Below are 27,345 nucleotides of genomic sequence, written 5' to 3'. Positions count from 1 at the left end.
CCATTTCTTGTGACAAGATGTATTTGGGGTGAGGCCCACCACTGGAGGCGCGAGCCCTGCAATCGCGGTAGCATGCAGAGTTGGATCACGTGATCTCGCCTCGCTCTGGCGAAGGAAAGCTGGTGGTTGGATGCGTTGTTTTCACTTTTGAACAGCGTTGTTTTGCTCTCACTTGATGTATGCGAACTTCTACAGACTACACAATCTGGAAAGTTTGAAGCAAAAGTTATCGGCGGTGTGCTGCAGCGTGCTACGTACACGATGACACCGTCGCGGCCGCTGACAATAACACTGTCACCTCTCTCTTTCTATTTGTTGTGGTTGTTAATTCAAGCCTATGGGGTTAAAATAAGCACCGACCACGATTGTTCACATGAAAGCAGAACGTTTCAATTACCACACGGGAGCCTCGTTCAATAAAAAAATGAATGTGCAAACAGACCGATTATGCATATTTTAAAATATGACGTCGTAAAGGCCGCGTCGCGATGAAAGCTCGTCCTCCCTGTGTGGAGGGAGCCTAGGCGTTTTAAATAAGGTTGTTCTCTTTCTCACGACGCACGTACGTAGATGTGGCAGAAGTCTTTGTCATTACATTTAAGAATGTGCGCCGTCGTCTGAATTGTCAGAGAGTGAAGATAAAGCCCGGAAGTTCAGTTCTTTCCCTTAATTTTTGCTAATTTAACCTATTCCGGTCTATTTCGTGGCCAGTTGCTTCTGCGTGTTCGGCCAGCACGTTCGACGAAACCTTCGTTCTTGCATCATACATGTGCCGCTCCAGTCTGCTAAAGCTGCTTTTCTCGCCAAGGTAACTTCTACCACAGTCTGCGCCACCCCCACTCCCCTCTCCTCCCCGGGTGTCTGCCCCATGTGTGTACTCAAGCACACAGGTTTCTGTCTGCCAGTGGTGTAGCCATGGAGTGGCACACCAAGTCTGTGCCCCCCCCCCCCCCACCTCTTCCCCTGAAATTTTTCCATGGCAAAAAGCGCACGAAATAACAGACAACCACATCTGCCTCCCCCCCCCCACCTCCCAACTCTATCAAGGTGGTGCCCCCTCCAGAAAAAGTTTCTGTCTATGCCCCTGCCGTCCGCGACTTCAGCTCACATGGTTCTTTGAGTCTGCAAAATGGGCTCACGGCCACTTCTCAATGTTGTTTTGATCTACAGGCGGAAACGTGGCCAGCTTCGAAAACTGATTCATCTTCTAATAGCTACCGTGAAATGTCACACAGCTTATGAATGAAGTTGGAAAGAAACTGGACACTGGCATTTTTACCGAAACATGAAATTGCCATTTAGATCACGGTACAAAAGATGTACCTCGCAGAATGTCCTTTCAAGGGCACAAAATAATACAACTGGCGCGCAGTCTGTTCGCTGCGCTTATCAAACCCGGTCGGGATTGCTTTTTCTTTTTTTATCACGATTTACCTCTTCGTAGAAGCTGTGGAACTGGCAATCATTCATTGTTTTCACTCATGTGTGGCTCAATGGGGATCAAATGCGCACCGTCTAACAACCGTACAAAATTTTCACAATAAATATTAGGATCGTGCCGCAGAGAAACTTCTCCTCGTGTGAAATTTTACCTGCATATTTACAACTCTGAATGAGGCATGCATGTGCATGTGACTCGCACGTTTGCCCGATATCATAACAGAAAGGTTGCGGCTGTAATAATCCTGTGCTGCTTCCCACAAAGCGGGGAATCCATTTGCGCTGAGCTTCGTAAGGATATGTGTGCTAAGCAAAAATGAAAATTTGCGCATGCTTGTCGTGTCAACCGCGGTACGTCTTTAGATGCAAACCTACAACGAATGAAAAAGTGTAATTGCGCACACTTCTTTCAGCAAAAATAACTCTTTGTCACAAGCACGCGTGAATACCCATTTGATGCTTCAATTCGACATGGAATGAGTCTCTACCTTTTACAAAAACAGAGAGCTCGGCCAGACGACGCCGGCAGTGAGGCATTATGAGAAGTGTAAAACTTTTCCAGAGCAGTTATTTAGCACTTTGCACAGTCAGTAAAGAAGCTACGGCAGCATTTCTATGATTTCGTTGAGTGAAGTACGACAAGAATAACAAAAAAAAAGAGACGCAAAAGGGGCTACGGGCTGCGCGCGAGAAGGCTGGCGGAGCAATCCAACCACGTACATCATAGGAATGCATCTGCATGGTGGCGCCATGGTATATCCTTGCTCCCAATACTGTACAACAAAAATGATTTCTTCCCGATATTCGTCTTTAAACATAGGACTCTATTTTCATACATTCCCTTATGAGTTTAAGAAAAAAAATCTAGAAATGAATCACTCCACTGAATAGTTCATACAATACTGTCAAACAATGCACAAGTTGTCTACCAAGTTTCCCACTTGGGGACCAGTTCACCTGTCCCATAGAGGTCCAGCAGGTATGGCTCATATCTCTCACTAGCTTCTTGAAGTTCCTGCTCATCTGCTCTTCGAACGCAATAGCAAAACCTGTGCCTGTCGAAGCACTCAACCACCAGTGTTCTCGTGAGTGTGTAGAGCACTCCTCTCGCCACAAGTAGTCGCTCAATCTCATAGAACTGTGGTCCCTCCTCTGTTCTCCGAACTAAAACACTCCCAGCATGGTACGTGCGTCGGTCGACCATTGCATTTTGTACTTCATGCACTGTCTTCGACAAAACTTCTTTGGCACATGTTGGCAGTGTGCTCCATTTAACAGGCCTGCTTCCTGAGGCTTCTAGTTCCTGGTATAGCTCAAAGTTTTTCAGATGACAGCTCTGTTTCATCTGGTGCCTTTCGGCCAGAGTATGTGTCAAGTTTCTGTAGTTCTTGATAGTTGCAGCCATTTTTTTGAAGCTTTGGTGTTTAGCCTCAAATCTCATCGACCAAAAGTTCTTGAGTGGGCCAAGCTCACGCACAAATCGAGCATAGTGAACCATATAATGCAGCTTGGGGATGAGTGCTCCAGGGCCATACCTGGCTGAAAAATCAACCAAGAAGCTTTGCACAAGCACGTCCAAGTATGCAAGGCGGGCCGATGAGATTTCAGCTGCAAAAATTATATCAATGATCTCGCGAAACTTCAACAGGAGCTCCCAATCTTCATTGCCTTCTGGGATCCTCGTTCCAAGGATGAGTGGTAAAAATCTCATCAAACACCATTTGCTGGATGCCGTTCCTGCCAATACAGCATTACTGTTCAGAAACGACATATTGATTGCAGGAGGCTTGTTTTTTGTGTCGTTCTTCCCGTACTTGAATGCCCACACCAAATCCAGATCCTGCTTGGATAGCAACCTACTAGATAAGAGCGATCTTAAAACTTGCCGAAGCACGGATTCTGCACCACCTTCCAATATGTCATGCATTAGGTCTGGAGGCAACTGCCGAGTCACATCAAAATAGGGAAGCTGGAGCAGGGGAGAGGCCTCATTGACACCATACAGACGTCTGTTGGCTGTGTTCACAGCTACAGCTGCAAGGTGCAATTCATGCCTACCTAATGTGCGTGCTTGACACATGTCTTCATGCGTTTTTTGTGCTAGCTGCTTTGAGGATATCATGCAGAATCGACAAACTCGCCCATTGCTGAAACAGCAGGAAAACCCGCCAAGGCGGTTCAGGGACAGATTGTCACCACAAAATGCAAGCACAATAACTCTGGCATTAACTTCACGCCCTTGCACACTTAATACGAGGCCCTCCTTGTGCATTGCCTTCAGGTCATCCAGCAGTGGCTGTAGTATAGGGCCTAGACCATGAGTCTTCACATATGCGTAGCGCACAAGCATGACCAGATAAATATTGTCAATCTGTGACCTATACCTGGCATGAATGTTCACCAAACTACAGTACACTGCCAGGATCTTGTGCTTTCCTCGTTTAGCTCCGAGGGGATTTACAACTTCTATTTCATCTGTGTAAAATAGAAGAATAATTGTGTGTGTGCTGCCCTCGGGAATGATAGATTGCATGTGTTCCTTGAACACCAGGCCATCTGTGTGATCTCTGTACACAGAGGTTTCATGCCTCTCAATATTTACAGGTGATTTTAAATGGGCTGCAATGTCCGGGAGCTGGCAAAGTACAGTGAGAAGCTTTGGCAATGGGACGTAATGATAGTTTGCATCCTCACCGACATAATGCTCTTCAGCTGGTACAAAAGGGAAATTTTCCTTCACATAATTGTCTCGTTTCCATTTACTCTCAATCCCATTGAACAGGTCAGGCAGAAATGAACAGCCAAGAAGATTTTGCAATTCAGGACCCATCACTGATGTCTCCATTGCATTCATAAATTCATTACCATAAGCCTTAAGCACAAGCTCGAACACCTCCTTCAGTTGGGCAAATATCTTCACAGCTGCAGCATGTGGCAAGCTGTGTTTTGTAGTGATGGAAAAAAAGAAATCCCATATGGTGGATTTAACTTTTTCCAGAAAGCGCTGAAAGTGGTCACGTGGAGCTGCAGTCTGCTGTGATTGCAAATTCCTCACAGGAGTTTTCCTATGCGAATAACCGCCGCGAAAGATTGGCAGTTCGGCGCCGTTCATTTCAGCACTGTGCATATCCGCACTGTCCATTTCGTGCCGAAGCTGTTCGCTTGACGGCAGTTCAGTGCTCCGTCGATCCCTTGGGCGCTCGAGCGACCGCTGATGGCAATTGCTGCCATTTTCTTCAAGCACGGCTGAGTGGTGACGATACAGGTGTGATCTGTAGGAGGAGAAGTTCGTGTACGTGTTGGCGCAGCCTTCGATGCCGCATATCACGCTGAAGTTCGGCTCTCCGCTGTGCTCTAACCCTATGTGCGTTATCACTCTTACCAGCTGGTAAGAGAAAAACGGGCATCTCGGACAGTACTTTGCATTCATAGTTCTAACCACAAATCACCAGAACATTGCTCGCTGGAAAGCCACACGTCCTAGGTGTTCGTAAGATTAGCAGGCGAGAACGTGAATAAGTTCATCATAGTAGACATCCGGCACATGGAAAATACGAGTCAGGAGAAACACGCCACTGAAAGCAGAATAAAGAAGCTGTCTTTTTGCTGCAGCACGGATGAAGGAACCAAACGAACGCTGTAGTCGTCGTGAACAACGCCTGGACACACGCGGGCAGTGAACACGGGTAAGGATGGGTAAGGTGGCTCAGTGTTGCCACGACACATTTAAAAAAAAAAAAAAAGTGGCTAGAACACAGAACACCTATACACTGCTAGAATATGTCTTCGAAAAATGAGTAGATCTCTTTATTCCGCTATTTGCTCTCGCTTTAGGAATGCCAAATTCAGCGCCTATAAAGGTCATTTTTATAAAACTGCACTTTTTAACAAATAGTAAAGGAAATGTCCCCGACATGAGCCGTACGTGAGCAGGATATATAAACAAGGGATACCTACAGCCTTGTACTCGCATGCAGCCGGCCAGCAACTGTTTTGGGGTTGGGAGGGGGGTGAGGCAAGCGTTACGAGTAGCTGTGGACACATATCGTAGGCAGACCAGGAATGTCCATTACACTGGCGTCTACTTCTCATTACACTGAGTAATTTATGTTATTACATTCCGAGAGTACGTCAGCACTTATAGATCGCAGACGTCAGCATTATTGAAACGAAGTGCACCTCACGGTGCGATGATGCGGATATCATACGTACGTAACGCTAATGTAATGTTTCTTGCATTGCTATAAAAACAGAGTGAACACTGGAACCACAATTGACGTTAACGCGACATGGCGCCTGTAACATAGACGTACCCTAGGAGTACACAAATAATGTTTATTGAATTTTTATGAAATTAGATAACTAGCACTACAACCACACAGAACTGATGTTGCCCCAGCACTACACCTGCATCGTGTCTTTTTCCAGAGCATTTTCAAGACATGGCGTACGTGGCTCTGTGACAGGGTGCAATTCCTGCTGGGACCCTGACATTTACTTTTTATATTCATCGGGTAAACGCTGTCGATGTCAGTTTACGATGTCTGTCCTTGCCGTATCCGGGGTAGATATAAACTATCACCTGTGGCGCGCACAAGTTTGACCACGTACGTACGGGACAGCATTTTCACGCTCTCATGTTCTCTCTTATCCTTTCATACCAATTTTGCTCCATACCAAGTTAAACAGGCGTTACTACGTTATTGTGCACCGCGTAAAATACCGTGTTATTGCGCTTGTGTCCGTCTAGTCATTGACTCCAAGTGTTCGTCATAAGCGGTGCGCAATAACGTAACAACTAGTAAATAGCTACCAACTCGCCCAAGCAAGTACATCCTTAAACAGCTTGGGGCCGCGAGAACATTCAGACGTACGATCGATCGATAGATAGAAACGTTTTGAAGTGCCTGCAGTTGGCAAAGAAATGTTTCGCATTTAGGAAGATGAGCTCCATTAAGCTTTCGTGAACGAAATTGGAAGACAGGTGTCGTGAAGAAGAATAGTGTGCCGAATAATGTGAAGAAGAATAATGCACCACATGCGCAGTTCAGTTTCAGATGCGGCTACACCAAACAACACACTAAAAGCACTTGTGTTGATCCTCGTGTTATGTTTATTCGGCTTAGCACTGACTGCTGCATGTTAAATCTGTGATGTGGTGGAAGTCATATATGTGTCATGTGCGCAAGGTCAAAATCACAGGCCATAGCAAATAGCGTCCATTGGATAATGTCGTCCTGTATCTTTGCAAATAACAGCTTTAATAACCAGTTAGAAAGCATATAGGTCTTCCTAGCTGAAGTTCCTGATCTCTCTGTGGACTCAGGTGCAATATTTTAGGCTTCAGAGCCAGCGGCTAGCTGAAGCTTTCAGAGAGGACAAGGAGCTAGGCAGCGATAAGATAAATATCTCGATCAGCAAGACCAGACTGCTCAAATCACTACAGTGATAGAGCGTGCCTTGCTTTGTCGCCGAGGAGAAATTGGCTCATACAACATGCTACTCGATGGGGTTAGTGGCACGCATTTCTTTTATTCCAGAGACGATACTTGCCCGAGAGCCAGATTTGTTGTTTGTGGTTCCGTGGATTTTGGGTGTGGTGTGCGTTCATATCGCTGTCTCATTACTTCCCGATATTTGCTCATAACATAGAGCAGCTTCCTGTAATAATTACTGTATGAAGGTGTATGACTCGTCAATCAAAAGTAGCGCTTAGCTTGAGAATTTTACCATGAAAGAAATTTCTTGTTTGACTGGTAGTAACACATTAATGTCTTAATTAATACTTAGTAAAAAAAGTGGAAGTTCCTTTCATTTTTGTAAAAAAAAAAGACCGAACAGCAGTACACTGAATCGGCGGAAATTTCAAAAAATCAGTAGATCTATTAGTGAATTGTGGCCCCTAGAATATACTGCCAGGGACCATAATTCAATCAGCAGTCGTATTAGCACTACTGCTACGGCTTCTGATTTGTATTTAATACTGTGGTACAGCGTGCCCATGATCATGCCAAATTCAATGTGTGCAGGCGCCATAGCAAAACGCGTTACGAGAAGGTTGGTCAAATAGCACGGTTGTCAAATAGTAACACTTCAAGGCACCTTAGACAGCATTATGGTTGGAACGGTTGGAATAAGAAACTGTCTGTTTATTTTTAAACTAAAACATACTTTAAAAAAATTATGGCCGTGTGACGTCGCTGTCACTGTAAAGTACCAGACCTTAACTTCACTATTTAAAGGAAAAAAAAAAGATAACTCTAGTTTGTGGTTCACTAAGTATTCCGGCTAGGTGGCGTCAGCCACCGCCCGATCTAAAGGGTACAGCCATATCAATCCATCCATCCATCGGCCGCCGCTGCGCCATCAACATCAACTGCAACGAGGAGGCACGTGCGTAGCGGGGCCATGAATTTTTGAGCGAGTGCATGTGCCGCGGCTGGCTTAAAAACGATTCTTTGTCTTGCGCCGCTGTCGCCCCATGCAATCGAAGTGCCTCGTTACATACGGCGACAGAAATGTCGCCGTCGCTTTCGACGAGCCGTGGACGGGGCGGGATTTAATTGAACACTTGAAAGGGTTGGACATGTTCTCAGAAGTTGACGCCTCTGCCATAGGCTTGACGGTGAGTCCTTCCTTTCTATATATTTCTACAGTCGTCGTGCTGCAGTGGTTGCCACAGCGTTTGTCATCGATTACTGTAGCTTTGTGTCTTTGTGTTGCATCTTTTTGCTTCGTCCATTCTATAGAAAAACCCGACAGCGCTAAGTTACATGTTATTGCTAAATTTCGCCCAATTTAAGCCTCGATGACAATCATTGCTGCACCGAATTTACCCCTCACTTCTTTAATCGTAGAAAACGTGGAAGGTATTTTTGTTGAGTAGGGAATCCTACTTCGAGATCGCGCTAGGTGTCGATTCCAGTAGTGTTCGGCATCTAGCGAGGCTGCACGTGTATGTGTAGCCGACGCTGGCAGTAGTCAAATTTATTTAGTGTGTTTATTAAATACAGTTAAATGTTGCGCTTTTCACTTGCTGTGGCGGGAATTCGGGACATGTAAATAGCACGAATGCTTGTGGCAACAGCAGGTCTTTGTTGGCCAACATTGCAACCATGACACTTCCAAATTTTTTATCCGTGTGTTATGTAGTGCCCTTCTGAGTTCTGGCATTCTTATTTTTCCAGCGTTTCGACGAAGACTTCGACGTTTTTGTCGACATTACAGAAGTGGACGTGATCGAAAATAAATCGAGAATAAAAGTCCGACTGACCAGCCAAGTCCGGTGAGTAGTTTTGCATCTTTAGCAATACACTTACAAGCTGCTTGTTGCACACTGCTTTGAGAAAAACGGTGGCTAAAGTTTTCATTTAAAACAGACCTCTCAATTGGATAAGCCTCTTAGCTTGGTAGTTGTAACAAAAAAAGGGTGAGGTGGTTTTTCATAACAGCTTGACAAAATGCAGTTTCTGTGTTGCTATTACAGGATAGCAGATGTTCTGGAAGAGTCTGCACAGCCGTCACAGCCAGCACGGACCGGTGCATACTGCCTCCCAGATGTACCACCAGACATTGCCTGGATGGTAAAATGCCACCAGCCAGGGCAGTACTTCGTAGGTCGCTCTCGAGTACTACAGTGGCTTCACCATGACTTGTACTTATACGACATGTGAGTAATATTTACGTAGATACTGTGCAATATCCTGTTTGAAAGTGCTTTGAAACTTTTCTTCACATTCATCTTTTACCCGCTCTCGTGGGTTAAAAAAAAAGGGGGGGGGGGGACATCCATGGTGAATAAACAAAAAAAAATGCAGAAAAAGCACTCAAATGCTAGAAAAAATATCTGACATGTCATAGTGCCATCTGTGCAGCTGAAGGAAGCTTCAATGAAGCATGACCCCTTGGTGACAAACCATGGAGTAGTCACAATGCCCACTTGTTTCCTCCCGTGATTAAATATATATTGTTTTTGTTTACATCATTGTGGTCACTATCTTCAAGGTACCAGCTGGTTGGAATGCTGCATAAAGTCTCGCTCAAATGCAAGGAGTAGAAAACAGTGGCATCAAAGTAGTGCCAGTGCCCCCTCCATATCTGTACTGACATTCTTTAATGAGCTAAAAGATCATGGTTTCAGCCTGCTTGTGGTAGCCAGCACAGAAAACTGTGATGACTCTTGAAAACTTTGTATAAGACCCAACAACAGGTATACGAACAATATAGATGCTTCTATGATGCCTTTCAATGCCTGTTGCATTGTTGGTACAGTCGACTCTTGTTAATACGAAGTTCCCGAGAACCGCAAAAAACTTCGAATTAAACGAACTTCCAATTAGGCAGAAATCACAAAAACATGGCATCTTTATTAGGTTCAAAGCCGGCAGTTCTTTACGAAAAGTAGTCGGTCATCTTCGTCTGCTTCTGTTTGCCGAATCTAGCAGTGGAAAGCAGGTTTTGGAAGGCGTAGATGTGCCCAAGTGCTTCTTTAGCGTTGTTCTCCCAAGTGAAAAACCGCTGCGCGAGAGCGAGGCCCGCAGCTACATCGGCAGCCTTCGGTTGTGGCTTGCTTTCAATGTCATCTTCGTCGTCGCTTTGATGAACGCTTTCGTGGGGCCGAACAATCTGCACAATCTCGCTGTCCGTCAGTGCACCGCACGTTTTGACTGTGCTGTCCACGGCGACATAATCTTCAAAGCAGGGGTCACCGAGGACGACGTCAAAGCTGCTGTCACCGAGAGCGGCGTCAACAATGCTGTCGTCAAGCTCGCTTCGCATTTCCACCGGCGGACAAGAAGCCTCTCCCGAAGAATTTGCCACGAAACCACAGGCCCTGAAGCAGTTGGCGATGGTCTCATTCTTCACGCAGCCCCACGCTCGCGCTAGCATGTGGATGGCACTAATTAAACTCGCCTCGTATTGCGAGGACTTATCCATGCACAGAATCATGCGCTCGATGAGATGCTTCCTGTACAGGACATTCACATTTTTGATTATGCCCTGGTCCATGGGCTGCAACACAGATGTCATGTTTGCGGGCAAGTACGCAAGATGGATGGCACTCAAGGCTGGTACGTCCATGTGGGCACTGCATTGGTCGACAAGGAACAACACCTTGCAGTTCGATGATGCGAACTTCCGATCCAGTTTCCTTATCCAGTCCCTGAAAATGTCGGACGTCATCCACGTCTTTCTGTTAGAAGCATAGTCGACAGGAAGGGTCCTGACGCCTTTAAAGCACCTAGGCTTAGCGGCCTTCCCGATCACAAGAAGGCGACATCGTTCAGTGCCAGTCATGTTTGCGGCAATCATAACAGACACCCTTTCCTTACTACGTTTATCGCCAGCACAGTCGTCGTCTTTAAACGTCAGTCTTGTCTGGTAGCAACCGATAAAAAAGCACAGTCTCGTCTGCGATAAAGATGTCTTCCGGCTGATACTCCTCAAGGTACCCGCGAAGATTCTCTGCTTTCCATGCTGCAAATGTTTCCTGGTCGACTGACGCCTTCTCTCCACACACGCTCTTGAAAATCGGGTCATGGCGCTGTTTGAAGCGCGTCAGTCATCCGTCCGATGCAGCGAAGTCGTTGATGTCCAACATTAACGCAAGAGATGAGGCTTTCGCTGGAATGACCTCACCACTGAGAGGAAGTTTGTTGTTGCGTGCCTCTCTGATCCAAATCAGCAGCGCCTTCTCCAAATCCGGGTAGGCGCCGGTGCGCATTCGCTTCCGTGACATTTTAAACTTGTAATTTGCAAAAGCATCCATTATTGATTGCTTGTTTTTTATAAAATTCGAGAGCATGTTAGGCTTAATGCCGTACTTCCGTGCAATGTCTTGCTTGGCAAGGCCTCCCTGCTCTACTTCTTTCAGGACTTCTTTCATCGCCAGATCAAGTGTTCGGTACGAGCCGCGTTTTGCCATTATTCAACGTCGTGGCCAGCCGAACACGAGGAAATAACTTGCGACGCGCAGCTGACACAGTCAACGAAACACAAGCAGAGACGAGAGAACAAGACTGACAGTGAAAGGGATAGCTCGACGTTCGACACGCCGGTGCTGACTGAACAATCTTGCCGCTTCATGCACTGTGGCCCTGCGCACAACGACGATGTCCACAACAGTGCGCTGCGGACAGCTACGATGGTGACGACAGCAGTGCGGTAGTTGTTCTGGCACTTGAAAAATTGCGCATTTTATTGAAACTAACGGTTGCCTCGAGGCTCTAGATTAAAAAATAACTTCTATTTAACCAATCTTGTGGGCTTTCAACTTCGAATTATTGAGCATTTTTTTCTATGGTGTTGCATACAAAACTGACGGGAACACCTCTTGACTTCTAATTAACCGAAAATTCCAATTAAGCGACTTCGAATTATCGGGAGTCAACTGTACATACACTGGATTTCTACTTATCTGAAAATGCCCCGCCATGGTGGTCTAGTGGCTAAGGTACTCGGCTGCTGACCCGCAGGTCGCAGGATGGAATTCCGGCTGCGGCGGCTGCATTTTCGATGGAAGCGAAAATGCAGGAGGCTCGTGTACTCAGATTTCGGTGCACGTTAAGAACCCCAGGTGGTCGAAATTTCGGGAACCCTTTACTACAGCGTATCTCATAATCATATGGTGATTTTGGGACGTTAAACGTCAGATATCAATCAATTACTTATCCAAAAATGCCTTTCTGATGTTTTGTTCTAGCCATACTTTCTGCAGTTATTACCCACAAAGAAACTTGGCTAAAGGCAACCTATTTTCTAGAAATGCAATGCCATTGCAATTGTAACTGTTGCGATTTTTATTCTTTGCATATCAAAGGGGCTCTTGCCCTCATACTCTTCTTTATCGATCTCTCGATAAAGCTTTGGTCTGCTAGTGAGTAACTTACATTCTTGCTTTTGTAAATATTTTTTCCTGCTAGGTACCCTGGGAAATTGTACACAGAGGCAGCACGGGCTTTGATCACCAGATTTCCTAACTTGGCTGATGTAGCGGGGACTGGCTATGTGAGTTCACATATTATTGCAGAATTGATTGCACTGAAAAGCTTGTCTAATAAATGCCTGCTTTTAAGGACCAACAGTGAAGCGAAATCAGTCATTGACAATAAAAAGATAGCTTCTGCAAGAATTTCAGAATTGAACATGGCTCCTCCTGTTCTATAAGCCATTATTCTAAATTGGGACAGGCAGTTACACATGATTAGCCGATGCAACATTCAATAGTGAAATGCTGCTCGCCCTCAAGGTCCCTGTGTGATGATAAATCTGCAGGCTTAACTTTGCTTCTGATTGGAATCATTGCATTTTCATTAAAAAAGTAAAAATTAAAAAATAGCAACGGCACTTTATTACATGAATACGTATTCATGATGTGAGGAAAGGTAATGTTAGAAAGCTGCACTGCCTTCACACCATCAAGTGAGTCTACCAAGAAGTCAGAATCCACTACGTTTTCGGTCATTAAATACCTCCATGAAACTAAGGGAGAGCTTCATATGTGACGATGCATTATCACTAAGAGCATTGTTCGCAGTCCAAAAATGCTTGTGCGCTGCAAGACAGCATGTAAAGTGCATGTGCTGCACCATTCTTTTTTTCTAGTTAGCTGAGTCGTGGTGCAGCAGGTGATGTTGAACATGTGTTGTGAGCCTGCAGGTCATTCCGTTTACAAAGGGAACAACCAAGCAGTGTCATTCGGTTTAGTGAGTAATGAGGAGCAGTGTAAGGAACGCCAACATGCCAAACAACATGGCTGTGGTGATTTCGCTTAGGTGTTGTGAGCTTTGTCTTGTTTTTCTTCCATCTTAATCTTTAAAAGGTGGTGTCCCTTCAACAAAAAAGTTGAGGTGCATGGAACAGCTTAGTTTTCCTCTTTTGGTCGCTAAATGAAGGTGCTCTATAGCAGCTATCTTGCATCAGTGCTTCGTTTTTGATCTCCTGATATGGTGCCGTTCATGTCTTCACAGAAGAGAGAACACCTGCTATAGGGAAAAAAGTCCCGCAATATGCTAAAACAATAATTTGTGCTTGCTTATGGGTGATGGGGTGCAACAGCCCATATGTGTGCCTGTGGCACCACAAGGGCTTAGTGTGTATGCACTGTGTTTTTCAGTGAGCACTAAAAAGTAGAACATATTCAAACTGTGCTCACCGCACCACAGTGGCTGCTTTTCATTTAGTGGTGAAGTGCAGAAAGAAAAAAGGAACATCCCAGTACTAAGAACAACTTCTTGCTGGGCGAGTTGGTGCATGTCTGTGGTTTGTAATGTTGCACATACAATCGAACAAACACAGGAAGTAAAAAAGCGTAAACGGAAAGAGCGCAAACTATCAACTGGCTTTATTCCTTTGGTTGCTGTAAATATATGCACATTTAGCACATGTCCCAAAAAAATTTGAAAGAAGGTTTGTTTACATAGACGTATGTATATGTAAGGCATATCGACATGAGGCGTGTATTGGCCCATAATCGCAATGGCAACGTATTGCTGCGTCTCTTGCAGCACACATAGAGGAACTCTGAGTGCTGAAGAGAAAAAGGTAAGCCGTAAACTTTGCCCCTTGTTTTTTTTTTTTTTTTCCCCAAGCTGATGGTTTTTTTAGCATGAGCTCCGGCTACTGCTCTCGAAAATACGTGTTTGCATTCTCCTTTCTATGCAAGTAAGACGTGCAATAGCATTTGTATTCGTGTTCCCATAAATTGTTGCATGCCAAAGCAAGGCAGTTTTTGCAATGTTTCCGCTAGCAGCTGTTTACCAAGTTAAGGCGACTCATACACTTATGCAGAAGCCACCTTCATGCAACGAACTTTATCACAGCTAATTGTGTGTGCCTACGTTTCATTGCATGTGCTGAGCACATCGCATGCTTGAAAAATGTACGCAGTCATGCGCAAGTCATCCCACTAACCGATGGCATGCACTTGCTTCTAATTGAGCATGTGCCGTTACCCAAACATAATAAACAAAACACATCAACGAAATATAGGCACACGCAATTAGCTGTGATGAAGTTAATTGCATAAAGGTGACTTCAGCGTGTAACATAAGCTTCTCCGTCACTTGGTAAATGGTTGCTAGCGAGAACATTACAAAAACTGCCTTACCTTGGCACGCAACAATTTTCGGGAACACGAATGCAAATGCTATGGCTCGTCTTACTTGCATAGAAAGGAGAATGCAAACACGTATTTTCGAGAGCAGTAGCCGGAGCTCATGCTAAAAAAACCATCAGCTTGGGGAAAAAAAAAAAAAAAACAAGGGGCAAAGTTTACGGCTTACCTTTTTCTCTTCAGCACTCAGAGTTCCTCTATGTGTGCTGCAAGAGACGCAGCAATACGTTGCCATTGCGATTATGGGCCAATACACGCCTCTCGTCGATACGTCTACGTAAACACACGTGAGCCTGTGTGTACTGCGCCATGTGGAGCCTCTAACATAGCTGCTATGCACACAACGGCGGACAGATGGCAGCGATTTTGCATAAGGCCTATACTCGCACATAGTACTTCAAAGCACCAGCATTTGCACGCCAGCTCAATATTTATTGATCAGAGGTGTGAGCTATCGGAAAGTCAACAGGCAGTGGGGATTCCTAGAAATTTTCGATAAAAATATTTCACGTGAGTCATCTCTTTCAATAAAAATATTCTCACCGAGTTGCGATCGCTAATATTTCATATTTCAAGGAACGAGATCGAAAGGTGTCAAGTAAGGCACAGAGCACACGAGATATTAGTGGTAAACAGCATTGACACAAAGTTCAAGGAAGTCAATTGCATGCAAATGGACTCACTGGCTCACTGAGACTGATAAACAGCGCTAGTCTGAGTTTTGGTGTCTCTGAGTCCGAGCGAGTCCCAAGGGCAAAATATATTTCATGAGTGAGCGTATGTGAGCTCTTCATCTTTGCCGACCTATGTGTGTGCCATTTCACATGCTAGATGGTGTTAGTTGCATCCGGCGGCTTGTCGTTCTCTTAGCTCTTTCAAACTGAAGGTGCAACTAGCTGACAATAAGCACACTACTTATGTGTTGTGAACTGCAGCAATCAATGGACTGTGGTATGAATAATTGGCCACCAGAAAGCTATTGCAAAAAAAAAAATAACTGCACTTCAAAATTGTTGTCACAGCCCTTTTAAGGGACGTGGCAATGAAAATTATCTTTATTTATGAGGCCAAAGGGATGAAATTCGGCATGCAGATGTCATTTGTTGTGCTGATATCATAACTGGAATCGGTTTTGAGCTATCTAATGTACCTCTTGAGTTACAACACTTGATAGACTCTCATTGTCATCCCAATATTAATTAGCTAATTAGACATAAGCTTGTCAAAATTTTTGCATAAGGATATTCACAAGGCTTCATTTTGTGCCATAATGCTATTGGTTTATTTTTAATATTTAAATAAGCACACAAATTTTTTTAATGTCCCAGACATATTGTCTTACCAACAACTTTTATAAAAAGCCAATTAGAAAAGTCCGTATGATGTGTACACAAATATGGACAGCTTTACCGCACTCACCCATGTTTGAGAATCTAAGTGCAAAAAACGGAATGGCTATAGCTTAATTTGTTGTGAAATGGCATAGGGATGACTGACAGCAACTGCTCAAAAAATTGAAAGCTGAGAAAATGGAGCCCAAAGATTTTGGAGCTAGAAGTTGATAGAATGGAACTCTGAAGGAAACTGGCTTTATTTTTCATTGGAGAAATGCATCTTTGTGGCTATCTAGAGCTCCAATTTGTCCTCTTTATGATGCCAATATGGTGGCACTGTGCCAAGGGAGAGCTTCAAATTTGCATCTTGCTATGCCCAATTTTCACATAGCTTTTTTTGACGACATCCCACTAGTGAAATGCTTGTTTCTCAACTTTTACTGCTTATTTGGGTCTAAAATCACACTATGATGTGACACATGGTCTCAGGATTGCAGAAAAGAATAATTGAAAAACTGAACATTTTGACCAAATTACGATTCCCATTGCCACGTCTCCCCTTAAATATGCTCTAACACAATAATCATGTTCTGGCATAAGCTATTTGAAAATATTTTGTGCACTAGAATCCGATTTCAGAGCAGACATAGTGTTGGAAGTTATAATTATGCGCCTAAAATACCCCCGAGACCAAATTTTGAAACTCAGGTGCATGTGTGCGATAGTCCTGCATGCGTGAGCACTTCTTAGTGATTATTAGCGAGAAATGTTGCCGTTAAAATATTTTAATTTAATTTCAAAGTAAGCAAGAGTGCGCATCTGAGTTTGCATCAACTCGCAACATCACCACTAATATGACAGAGACAGAGCTCCATGTGATGTTTCGAAAGAAAAGCGAGTATTGTCAACATCACAAGATGTCATGCAGTGCCCGCGTGCACAATACACCAACTGAAATCTGGCAAGGACTATTTTTTGTCACCTCCCCACGCTGTCTTGTCACGCTGCTCTCAATGTGGTAGTTGTTGCTTCGGCCAGGATTGCTCTTTTTATTTTTCTGGGGGGAAGGGGGCACATATTTAGCACTGGCATCGTTTCATTGTTTATCACACATGGGGCCCAGTTTTTATAACTGAGAACAACACCATGGCTTAAATGCACATTATCTCGCACTCTCTCTTTCTCGGACACTGGTTGCTTGTTGGTATTTAGGGGAGCATTTTGAACTGACATAAAATTGTTCTAATTCAGTGATGCTAGCATTATTTATACAATGCATTTGAGCATTAATGATTCAATTTTGGGATGTCCAGACACAAAGCTACAAACTGCAGAAATGAAGGAAAGAAGTGTAAACTTAAGGGCTCATTTTTTTTGTAAACAGATTATTCCAAGAACTAACAGACAACAACGCCAAGGAAAGTATAGGGAATGCTATCAGAAGTAACTGTAATGTAAATGTTAATAAAAGTGAACGAAAAAATAACTTGCCACCGGCACGGATCGAAGAGTGTTCCACACTCATTGTAGTGGCAATGGGCAACACTGACTGACCCTCCCACGTTTAAATACACATATAGTATACCCATAAGGTGGATGGGGGGATGACCACCACTGTGGCTCAGTGGTAGAGCATCGGACGCATTATTCAAAGGCCTTTGGGCCGGTACCTGCCAGTGGCAAGGTATCTTTTCGTCCACTTTTCTTTTGTCACATTTACATTACAATTACTTTTAATACCATCATCTATACTTTTCTTGGCATCATCACCATCTATTCTCATTATTAATCACTTAAACTGCAGTAATGAAGTTACAAGCAGAACATTCAGTGTAGTTTCCCTTTAAGCTCAATAAGTACCCTTGTGGGGTCAGAAAAAATAAAAACAAAAGCAGAACAGAAGTGCCGGGGAGGTAAATTTCTTTTTTCATATTTTCTGTTATAAGTTATTGATTAGAGCAATGTTTATTTTCAAAAGAAAAGGGATGAATCAATAACAACTTTCCGAAATACTTTTATTATGTGATCTCACTCAACCAAACTGTGATGACAGCTGCTGCAGTGGCACTCATTCCTTGTACTTGTTGCCAGTCATACTTTTGTGTGTGAGGCGATCCATGATCACATGATTGCAGTTACCTATTTAAATAACATATTTAGTAACTCTCTCGTGCTTTACAGGATTCATGGCGAGAAGCTCTAAGATTTAAAGCCAAATATGAAAGGAAGAAAATGAAGGCATTAACAAAGGAGAACACAGAAAGAATTCCGCGGAAGAAGAAGCCTACAGAGGACGAGTGCACTGCTCCTCGGCGCACTGAGAGGCCTAGTGTACGTATTTCAAATTTTGCACAGCCCTGCAGACATCAGGTTTGTCTTTGCCATCTGGCCAACAAAATTTATCTGTGCTTTCAGGCAGCTGTCTTGGCTGACGCAGAAGATGCCGAGACCATTGCTGGTCACGTTTTGGCAATGACGAAAGAAGTTGCAAAGGCCAGGCCCGACATGGCCTATATTGAGGACTGTATGAGCAGAACTTTGCCAAGCAGAAGGGAGTGGGTGTCCCAAGACAGCCCATCTGTTGATGACATCATTAAGAAGTACCCTGCTCTTTTAATCGGCTCCATCGTAAGTTTTTCAGTGTGCATTCATGAATCGAAAGTGGCTAAAAAGTGCCCAGGGAAATAGCATGCTCTGCTGTTTCGGCCACATCCATCCATTCTTGAGATGTTTGTTTTGCAATTATTTGTTGTACAGTTGTTCTAAGTATTTTATTAGTTCATCAAGCTTTTCAAAATTTTTATTCTGCAGTTTATTTGATATAAACTATTGAAATGTTATTTACTGACTGTTTGAATTGTTCACTTTATGCTAACATGATGCATATGTACAATGGCTTGAACAAGAATGCAGTAAAACCCTAATGTACATTTTTGATTAAAGTGTAAAAAGTACACCTAAGATGTGAAAAAACAGGAAAAATGAAAATAATTTAGCATTGCTGAGCTGTATGGTTTATTTCATTGCTTACACTTATTGCTTTTACTGTTGCGTGGTTCTGTCCAACACACAACCCGAGAGTCTGCTTGTTTAGGGAATATCAGGGAAGCTCGAAACACAGAAATCGCTTGTTGTGACGTCAAGATGGGGCAGAAAGGGGATACAACATCCTTTCTACTACTGATAGCATGAAGCGAGTGAAAGCAGTGTTTGAGTAATATTTCAGTTCATCAAAGAAGCAATGGAGAGTGCCTCTGAACTTGACGCAATATAGAAGTCGCACAAAGAGAATATAAAAGACGAAGCAACAACTGCAAACCTTTGGCAGATAGCAGAGCAACTCTTGGATTTGTAATCTAGAGTTGCCAGTTCTGCTTATAACAGGAGGATTCGGGCTTCTTTTTCTGCCGATTTGTTTGGAGAATTTTTCAGTCGCCTGTCGCGTTTTAGTTTGGGGTAATTTGCATTTCCAGCAAATATAGTTATTTTAGTTGTCACGTTCCAGAATCCACATTTGTCATTTACTAATAACATTTTTGTTGACTGAAACGTGAATGCATAGGCGTTTACAGGGTTCCCCATAAAGGGGGCCAAAGGTTCGTTGCAGTGGCCCTCAACCCTACTAAGTCTACGTATGGGGAAGATTTTTTGCTCCCCCTTCCCTTAGGTGACTAGGTGAGCTAGGCTGGCCCCTGTGACCCGCTTTCCATGTGCAGGCCTATGGTTATGTGTTCAAACATATGTTGAGGGAAACTCAAGTAAACGTCAAATATATGTCGGGGGAAAATTATAAATAACGTTCATCATGCCATGGCAACATAATGGAAACCATGCTAAGAAGTATCTATGTGCTTTTGTTGATAGTCTTGTATATTGATTCAAGAAATCGTGGAATCACTAGGATTATGCCAAATAGGCCAATTTAGTGCTTCAGCACTAATTTGTGAATGCAAGATGAACTTACTGGTACATTAGTGACAGTAAAAGGGTCAAATAAAACTTGCAACATTGCCTGGTGCATTTACTCATGACAATCAGTCAGTTGTTCGAGTGCCTGGTGTAATACCGTAGAAAGTCTAGTGCTACGGCAGCCAAAGTGATCACTACTTCACGATACCTTTGCGAGATTGTCGCCTTATTTGCCAATGTTTGGTAGCTACAACATATCACTGTTGGCATTGTTTTGTGTCATTGTGGTTTGTAGGAGATGGCCGAATGCCCTGCAATAGTGACTTTGAAAGCAGTTGTCTAAAAAAATGGCTCCTGTGCCAGCTCATCTTAAAGCTATTCTCTAGTACATGCATTGCCACACTCAGCCACAATCTAGTTGACAAATGGAAATTCAAATTAAACTGTGGAAGGTTAGAGTGGCATCATCCACAGAAACATGGTAAATTTATGCTATTTTATTGGCATTATGTGATTCATTTTGAGGCTGTAAAAGAACAACTAAAGTGCATGCAGCACACCCATTCAGGGGAAAGCGAATGTGTGCCAAAATTGGCAAGGTGCATGCTTTGATAATTTATGTTAATTTGGCTTGCTGTACAGAGCAGCATAAAGTATTTTTGAAGGTTTTGCAGTAAGTCTGCAGTTGTCCTTGCTTATATTAAAATTTTATAGTATACTTGTTTTATGACACAACTGGTGGTGCGTCACTGATGTACATCCCTTTGTCTCTGCACTTTTGGCTATAGTCACTCATATTACATCATAGCGACAAGCTACTAACATCTAGATTTTCAATAGCTATATTGACCAAGCGGCAGGAATGAGTAATCTGTTTGCTAAACAGCTTATTTCGTCACTTGCTGCTTCAATGCATCGAATTCCTTGGCAGGACTTACGAAGATTATGTCCTGCTATGTACTTTACTTGTGAAACTGGCAGATAGTAACCTCCGCATTTTATTTCAAAATTGCCCTTTTGTGCTTGGTAGGAGTAGGTCGAACCTTTTTATAAAAGACACTGATTTAAAATAGAAATTGGTATAAGAGACAGCAGTGTGTCTACATTGAAATAGGTGTTGATAAGAAAATGCATAAGTGATACCCATGCTTATAAGAAACACCGCATAAAAAGACAAGAGTTGCTCCTCAGTACAAATTTCTTATAAAGGGGTTCAACTGTATTTGAAAGTGGCTTTGTTTGCCTTTTTGAAAAATTAACAAAAAGCTGGTATTAAGAAGACCGGCAGAAAGAAAGAAAATTTAGACAGTAACAAGGTTAGTTGAGCACACTAATAACAAATGTCTGGTATGTTCCAAGGAACCATAAATATACTCAGCTCAAATGCATTCGCTAGCAGTTTATCTCACATCCATAGCACCATGGTGCTGTGGATGGCACTGCAAATCCAAAACTTAGAAAGTATGTCCCATTTCAGAAAACTGTTGCAAGGTATGAAAATGATGCTTCAAAGCCTTTTTCATAACCTGGTGCACAGTCTCATTTCCTAATATTTTTTAACTGCACACGTATCTGAGCACTTCTGCAACTCCTTAAAAGGGAAAGATATTATGCATTTGTAGCACGAAGCTCAACCGAAATCCTCGTGTATCTTTTAGGATGAAAGCTTTGTTCTGTCCATGGAAATGTTGAGGAATCCATGAAAGTTTTTTTGTAGCTTGGTGCTACAAATGTGTGGTTGTCCATTTTTGTTTTTGTAACAGTAACCGTCTTGCCACATTGCAAGAGCCCATAAAACTGATTAACATCATCTTCAGCATTTTTATTCATATTACTGTAATCGTGAACCTGACTACACGTTTTGCAGTGCTGTGACCTTGTGCAATGTTGTACCGCAGATGCAAGTAAGTCTATAGGGTTTACCGTCATTAAAATGCCTTATGAAAATTTTATAGGTGCAGCTGGAATTCAGGTTGCTTACCAAAGTGCCCATAATGGAGAAACTGGAAGAATTCTTGGGGCCTGCTTCAGGAAAAATAGTAAAAATAGCCAGACAGAAACGTCACATGCAAAAGTTTCTGGAAGACCTCGATGCTGTTCTTGTCGATGCCTCTGAAGATGCATCCGAGGGTAATTTCAAACATTTCTACGCTAACATTACCACCTTTCTTTGTATCTAGCTTCCAGTAGCGCCATTCTTCCGATTTTACGTCAAGCAAATTGGGTGCTGTAAAATTGAATGTATTAGGCAAGATTTGTTTGCACAGTTCTACATTGGTTGACTCAGAGCATGCGTTCGATTAGTCTATCACTATATGCACTTGTTTTGAAAATGCAATGTCACACTCCTAGAAACTGGCATTAAGTGCCAACGACGTGATTACAGGTAGCTATTACAGAGATAAATTTATTTCAAGAGCTCATGTACAGAAGCAATAAAAATTGCTTAAATATCTCAGCTGCTGAAGATCTTAAACTGCCTCTATTTGTGCAATACATTCACCACTGCTTGAACTTCTCAGCTAAAGCTAGGTTGAAATACAGTTCATTCTGTGCTCAAACCAATAAAATAAAATTTAAGAAAATAAGTTTTGTTCAATGATGGAACCAAAACTGAAGCACAGATGAGCACAAGCAAAAGACCAGAATGTTGGAAACAAAGATTACAGAAGAGGCAAAGTTCTGTATTTGTTGTGTGCCATGTGCGTTTAATTGCAAGCACAGCCTGCACGCCCACACAACGAAGTTGGTTGGTGGTCGATATAATGATGCTCACTTATTCTTGACGAAGTAGGGCAGTGACGCTCTTCCGTGTTTTAGTATCGCGGCTGAATGTGGGTGAATTTCATTTCTTCTCAAATATTACTAGAGGTCGGTTTTTGAAAATTTCTAAACTGCAATGGGATTTTTGCATGAATGAATTCAATACTCCCATTTCACAAAATGCCTACCTCCACTAATAAAAAAAGGTAATTTAACATTCTTACATACAGTTCAAAGTGATTTCTTTAGTCTTTTTAAAGGGGTCGTAGCAGGCAAGATGGGTGCCACTGTGTTTTCCAATACTTTTCTTGAGTTTTCAATTTATTTCTGTGCATTCTACATTTGGCAATGGCAAGGATTAAAATTCGTGCCAAAATTTTTTTCACATCTGAAAGCACGAAGATGTAAACTGCATCTTCTAAAGGTACGATAAAAATTTTGTTATATTATGTCTTGCAGTGCTATCCCCAATGGGAATTAGGTTCTGCTGCTTAAACACCATAGCAATACACAAACTAGTTGTGTAGTAATGTAGATGTAAGTAAGCACGTCTACTCCTTCTCACTTCACATTAGGTATCCAGCTGGTCTGTGGTGCACGTGACTGTGAATTTCGCTTGGCTGGGTGACCCTGCATACTTCCTAAGTTTGAGTGTAGTTACCATGACTACCCCATAAAAGATAGTCAGTCATGTACACCATTACAGCCTCTATGTTTCTAGTGAGTTGCTAAAATGGCAGTTTGAATCCAGCTTGTAGCTTTTGCATTTAAGTACTTTTTGAAACAGTGCAACTCACGGTTTTTTCAGAGGTGATGCTCACTGCTGCTATTTGTGTCCTTCCGGCAATGGTGAAGGAAAGAATGGATGCTTTCATCTGCAAATTTGTGAGTATAATTCATAGTTTGTATATTACTTTCCCTGTGAACTGCAGTTGTGAAGTTGCCATCTGTGATAAATGTTTGCTATATCTTTTGCAAGTGAATTGTTGAAAAGCCTTTCAACCAGCCATGTCCAAGACGACTTTCACGTACCATTTATGCATAGGTTACCCAGTACAGTAGAAGCCCGCCATAATGTAGCCCGCTCGGAGGCTACATCACTGTCAGCCACTCTTTGCATTGTTTTTATAGGATTCAATGAATCGGTATCTCCACTGTTTGAAATGCCATGAACTGGCACTCCAAGCTGACCAGAGTGGGCACGTTGATTTTTTATGCAGCCCGAACTGGCTTAAGGATGCATTCAGTGATGTGATGTTGTGTATCGCGAGCCATGATATGGTTTTTATTCGTGTCACCATAAGCATAGATCTTAGAACCTGTGTAATGCTATGTAAGCACGGCATCTGTGCCACCGTCGTCATCCCCAGCCTATTTTTGTGTCTTCTGCAGAATGAAGACCGCTCTAAAATTATCTCCAATTTACCCTTTCTTGAGCAAGCCGATTCAGTTTCATCCCTGTGAGCTCCCTAATTCTGTCGCTCTAGGTGATTCCCTGCCTTCTCGGCTTTTCCTCTTTTTTTTTTTGCATTCATTCTGCTTCTCTTGCCCCCAGTTGTTTGTTTTACTCTTTGTATGGCCGCACCAAGTTTATTTCTTTCAACCTGCAGTACCCGACTGTCTCACCCAATCTGGTGTTTTCTAATAGCTTAATGTTTTACCAACCATTTCCTGTTTCATGGTATGGTACATGGTCCTTAAAGGGATACTGAACAAATTTTTGGCCACCAAGATATTCAATCAAATTGGAAGTGGGGTCCTCAAAGTGATCGGGACAACCTTCATTCCAGGCAGAAACTACAGGGAAATAATGAATTTAATGCGTTTTTAACAAACTACTACCGCATCCAGCAGCCACGCCGTTCACTACAGGAGGTGATGTTTCGTGACGTCATACCCACCCGAGATGGGCACACTAACAATGCGGGCCCTCTACTCGCTCATCTCCCCCTGCGGTTCCTAGAACCGGTATGAACAGCAGCGGTTGCAAACAGTTCTCCCCGCCGAGGCCAAGTAGCTAGGCAAAGCATCAGTGCTTTTGGGAAAGAGTGAGAGAAGAGGACAGGAACTCGTGCGCCCTGCATGTTTCTCGGCGAATGTGATGGCATGGTTTCCACTCGCACACAGACGCCACGGGTTGACAATTCATGAAAAATACAGGCAACTGTTCAAAAATATGGGAAATCAACTGTTTATCAGAACAGTCACATCTTCTGATTATAATCACGAATTTTAGTCAGTTTTCCAATTTTTGTTCAGTATTTCTCTAATTTTTATTAAGTTTCCCTGTTAGGCTCTAAGCCCAGATTACTTGTTGATCTGGTGGTACGTAGAGGTTTGCATACTTTTCATTTGAGGAACAGTGGCTGATTCCCTGTCATGATTTGAGAATGCATGCTTTATGCACTTCTGCCCATTTTTAATTTTGATTAATTTTTTTTCATAAATAGGCTCCCCTTATAGGTTTACATACGCTTGTGCAGACTCCAGGGTAGGCAGCCAATAATGAACTCTTTTTTTCTTTACTATTAGCTTTGTTGATGGCATATTCCTTTTTAGGCATAATTTTGTAGTTCTTGATATATATAGTCAATCTTTTTTTTCAATTCACTGCCATGTGTTAGCTCACATAGTTCTAAAGTGTTTTTTGTGCAAGGTTTTTGCAAATTAAGGGCACCTAGGCCAGAAACTGCATGGTCTTATCGCACTCAGTTTACTTGTGGGTTGTTTCTGTTGTCATGCTAGCATGCCATGCCTGCTCAATTTTTTTATGCCTTCAATGGAATCTCTTACAATAACATTTTCATCGATAATGCAGTTCTAAATGGAGTTCTAATGCAGTTCGATAATGCAGTTCTAAAAGACAATCTAAATATGATTGTATGTGCCAGTACCCCTATATATAGCCAAACAAATTGGAGTCATGTAGCTTTGTTATATTTTGCGTAACTGATTGCCAAATTCGAAAAAAGCAGCAGAGCAAGTAAGCGTGGCACCCCACCTCTCCGTCATTATTAATTTACTGTGCTTCGAACAATTTTTTTTACAGCAAAACCAATTGCGGATCTCTTCTTTCCACTGATCAAACAACAATATAAAATTCTGAAAAAAATTTAAGAGGTCGACCAGCCATGGTTTGTTCAATCTTACGTGGAATCACACCTTTTTCTTTTTTTTTTTTCAGAACGAATTATTGGGTTGTGTGTAAACAAGACCAGTCACTAAACTGTGGATAAGCCTGTAGCCTTAGTGCGAATGCTTTATGAATTATTAAGAATGTTCCTTCTAGTTTGGAAGCATGCTTTGCAAATTAATTTCAGTTTCATTTATTTGTCAGTGTGCCGTAAAACATTACGTTTTATCTGTTCCTACATAAAGGAGCTGTTGTAATAATGAAGCAACAAGTTTTTTGTTGAAGTGTGCTTTTTTATTTTTGTAGGACCCCACAAAGACGCACTACGTGCCCACAGTCACATTCATGGGAAATGTGTTGACATCTGATGCATTTGCTGTGAGGCTGGAGGACATCGAAATTGCAGAGAAGAGCCTCTTGGCAGCAATTTCCACCCAGATGGCACTATACTGGGCTACCAATATAGTTTTTGATAAAAAAGCTCAACGAACGTTTGACGTTCTATCCCGCGCTCTTAAAGTGAAGAGTGGCCTACGGCCAACACCACTAGTCAGCGTAACACTGACCACCCTGAGCCATTAATGAATAAAGTTTTTTGAACGAATAGATGTGGATTTCTTATCTCTCCTGGAGCCTCTGTGCCAGACATGGCGCAACCTAATGAAAATCATGTTCTTGAAAACTTTTTTTCATTTGCCGCTGGGAGAGCTTGACGGCTGGTTTCTTAAAGAGCACTCGCACAAGTAATGAACTACATTGAGAGACATCGATCATGAGCAACTGCATGCGACTCTGATGAGGAACGTTGTGAAAGAGTAACCATCGCTCTCATTGGCGTGGAATATCCATTCTTCCCTGCGGGACTAATGGGAAAGAGTAACAATTGCTCCAATTAAGAGCACTCAGAGAGAGCAAGTGTTACTCCTGTGAGAGTATTCACAGAGCATATTACTCCTTGTAAAGAATAACCATCGCTCCCCGGGGAGTATTGATAAAGACTATCTGTTACTCCATCAGGGGCATACGGAAGGACTAAGCGTCACTCCCATAGGAGCATTGACAGAGAGTATCCATTGCTCCTTCTAAAGAGTAACCATCACTCCCCTGGGAGTATTGAAAAGGACTATCTGTTCCTCCATTGGAAAGAGTGTCACTCCCATAGGAGCATTGACCAAGAGCATCCGTTCCTCCTTGAGGAGTTTAGGAAGGGAGCAATGGATGCTCTCATGCGGTGTAATTGCAAAGAGAACTGTTGCTCCCCTGAGAGTATTAAAGAAGACTATCTGTTCCTCCTTTCAGGAGTATTGGGAAAGAGTAACCGTCACTCCTGTGGGAGTATCAAATAAGACTATCCGTTACACCTTTGAGGAGTATTGAGCAAGAGTAACCATTGCTCCCATGGGAGTAGTGACAGAGCATCAGTTGCTCCAGTCAGTTACTCTCTGAAAGAGCAACTGAAATTGGGGAGTAACGGTTCCTCCCGTCGCAGTTACTCCCGAAATGGTGCAATGGGTGTGGCAAGTCAGTTACTCCTCTAAAGGAGTAACCTCGACCCCCCTTTTCCTCCTTTACTTTTTAGAGTGTAGCGGCTAAGGTACTCGGCTGCATTTCCGATGGAGGCGGAAATGTTGTAGGCCCGTGTGCTCAGATTT

The 27,345-nt window shown here is 42.9% G+C and overlaps 1 protein-coding gene across 2 annotated transcripts; it reads left to right on the top strand.

Moving 5' to 3' along the window:
• The first annotated feature begins 974 nt into the window (after positions 1 to 974).
• LOC142771505 (uncharacterized) lies at positions 975 to 26,297 on the top strand. 2 transcript variants are annotated; one of them, XM_075873041.1, is made up of 9 exons: positions 981 to 8,065; positions 8,628 to 8,725; positions 8,927 to 9,109; positions 12,363 to 12,447; positions 18,070 to 18,219; positions 18,304 to 18,516; positions 21,753 to 21,927; positions 23,369 to 23,445; positions 26,000 to 26,297. In XM_075873041.1, the coding sequence occupies exons 1-9, from the start codon at positions 7,922 to 7,924 to the stop codon at positions 26,273 to 26,275; spliced, it is 1,401 nt and encodes a 466-aa protein (XP_075729156.1). In that variant the 5' UTR covers positions 981 to 7,921; the 3' UTR covers positions 26,276 to 26,297. The 2 variants fall into 2 exon arrangements, with proteins under 2 accessions (XP_075729155.1, XP_075729156.1); XM_075873040.1 differs by having other exon boundaries at positions 975 to 8,065; positions 18,070 to 18,516.
• Positions 26,298 to 27,345: the final 1,048 nt, after the last annotated feature.

Source organism: Rhipicephalus microplus, chromosome 9 (genome assembly GCF_043290135.1).
Source record: "Rhipicephalus microplus isolate Deutch F79 chromosome 9, USDA_Rmic, whole genome shotgun sequence".
Taxonomy (NCBI): Eukaryota; Metazoa; Arthropoda; class Arachnida; order Ixodida; family Ixodidae; genus Rhipicephalus; species Rhipicephalus microplus.
This window is presented reverse-complemented; position numbering and strand designations above follow the sequence as displayed.